A 2,004-nucleotide genomic window follows, 5' to 3' on the forward strand; every position below is an offset into this window, starting at 1 on the left:
TTCACAGTTCATGAAAAACGTGTCGGGGTTAGCTGCTAGGGTTGCTACATCTCCACCACCACCGTGCTGACAGCTGGAGGAGCTGTTTGCTGCAGTGCATTCTGGGTAAACATCTGTCCTCTGGTCTGGTTCTGGTCCAGAAGTCTTGTGGTTTCTTTCAGATGAAAGTCGTGTTTCCCTGTTGTTTTTAGAGATGAGGCCACGACCTTTGACCTGTTGACTGAAGCCTGTAGAGTCTGAGATGGAGCTCATTGTAGGGTCTGACCTTCAGGGTGAATCAGCTGTTTGTGAATAATCTTTCTCTCTGTAGATCGATGGACTCCAGAGAGTTTGGAAGATGACCTTTGACCTTTCCCTGATTGATGGGCTTGTCCTGTATGCGTCCAATCAGCAAAAGCTGCTGCCTTTTAACCTTTAGTTAGCTAACAGAACAGTAACTAAAAGTAACACAAACACTAGCTAAAGAAAGCAGAACATAAGCTAACAGTAGCAGAATGATAAATGCTAAAACTAGCAAAAGTTAGCTAAAAGGATATAAAACAGCTAAAAGTACCAAAAAGCTAGCTAAATGCTAAAAATTCGGGAACAGTATAGCCAAAGGCTCAAACTAGCAAAAAGGTACTAGAAAGCTAAAAGTAGCTAAATACTCGCTAGAAGCTAAAAGTAGTTAAATGCTGCAAAAGGTAAAAAGTAAAAAAAGATTGGTTAAAATGAACAGAACAGTAGAGCTGAAAGTGGCAGAATGATTAAAGCTAAAAGTAGCTATAAGGTAAATTGTCCAAAGGTTGGCTAAAAGCTAAAACGACCTAAAAGAAATTAAAATAGAGCAAGCATGATTTAAAAAATAAAGCTATCGAGGAGATCCCAGTGTTTAAATATTTATTATTTGTGATCATTTGGGACAAAAGTTACACGATGATGATGTGGCTTCGGTGTGTCCTTTAGCCACTTTGGTTTGTTGACTGCTGGAGTTGAAATACGAAGCGGGCCTTGGTTTTTAGATTAGATATGTTTGTTTACGTCATATAATCTGTTTGAAACTTTTCAGCACAAGTTTGTAAACTTTTTTAATCTCTGATAACGGGGAGATGACTTGATTTAAACACGTTTTATTTTTTTATCTTTAAGCTGACAGAACCGACGCTGGCTCCTCCTACATACTACAGCGCTCGGTAAGCCCCGCCCCGATGTAGCGCGCCAAGCCCCGCCCATCTGACGCCACGCGCCAAGCCCCGCCCCTCTATTTTGGTTCTGGTGTCTGATAAGCTTCTACTTTTGGCTCCAGCGTGTTCTGAGGACATCGAGGAGCATCTTTCTGCGCCACAAACAAAAACCGACCGTTTCCTTCACCTGAGTGCAGCTTCACTTCCGGGTCCGGGGCCCTGAAACGTAGCTCAAAGCGGAAGTTAGTTATGGCTGACCGGAGATAAACGGCGCTGCTTCTTCTCCTCCTCCAAAACATCATGGATCCTCCTGAGGTCCAGCCCGGAGATCCGGACGCCGAGCAGGACGCAGAGCCGAGCCCTGCGGAGGTGGACGCCGCGGTGCTGCTGCTGGGGGCCGGCGTCACGGCCGCCACGCACCCGCTGCTGTTCGTCAAGCTGCTGATCCAGGTGAACATCTGCTGGGCCCGGAGTCCGCGTCCATCCGAACCCAGCTTCATGCTGGGCACGTCTTACTGAACATTACTGGAATAACTGGCCTCATCCAGAAGATAAAACCCAGTTAACCCCTGCAGCTGCTCGGCAGAGGCGGTCATACGGTTCAGACACGGGGGGGCTCAGCCCCACATTGGTGGATTTTTGTATTTTATTTGAACAAAAATTTGGTGTTGATTTAATACCAAGTAAATACACGTCCAGTATCGCTGATATCGATTCAATAGTTTTAACTTGTAGGCACGGAGTTGAGAGTTTCATGGGGGGGCGTGTTTTATCATCAATATGCCCAACTGGGCCATGTTTTCATCATTTAAATGACAGAGTTTTACTTTCTACTTTTGAT

General features: G+C 45.3%; 1 protein-coding gene across 1 annotated transcript in view; it reads left to right on the forward strand.

Annotated features, from left to right (window-relative positions):
* The first annotated feature begins 1,212 nt into the window (after positions 1-1,212).
* The window catches only part of LOC119417790 (mitochondrial carrier homolog 1), a 6,190-nt gene continuing 5,398 nt past the window's right edge, over positions 1,213-2,004 (forward strand). Inside the window, exon 1 of the mRNA XM_037685072.1 lies at positions 1,213-1,672. Within this exon, the coding sequence (XP_037541000.1) occupies positions 1,464-1,672 (209 nt within the window). The 5' untranslated portion in view covers positions 1,213-1,463. The remainder of the gene's footprint in view (positions 1,673-2,004) is intronic.

This window comes from Nematolebias whitei, chromosome 11, assembly GCF_014905685.2.
Source record: "Nematolebias whitei isolate Nwh7 chromosome 11, NemWhi1, whole genome shotgun sequence".
Lineage (NCBI taxonomy): Eukaryota > Metazoa > Chordata > Actinopteri > Cyprinodontiformes > Rivulidae > Nematolebias > Nematolebias whitei.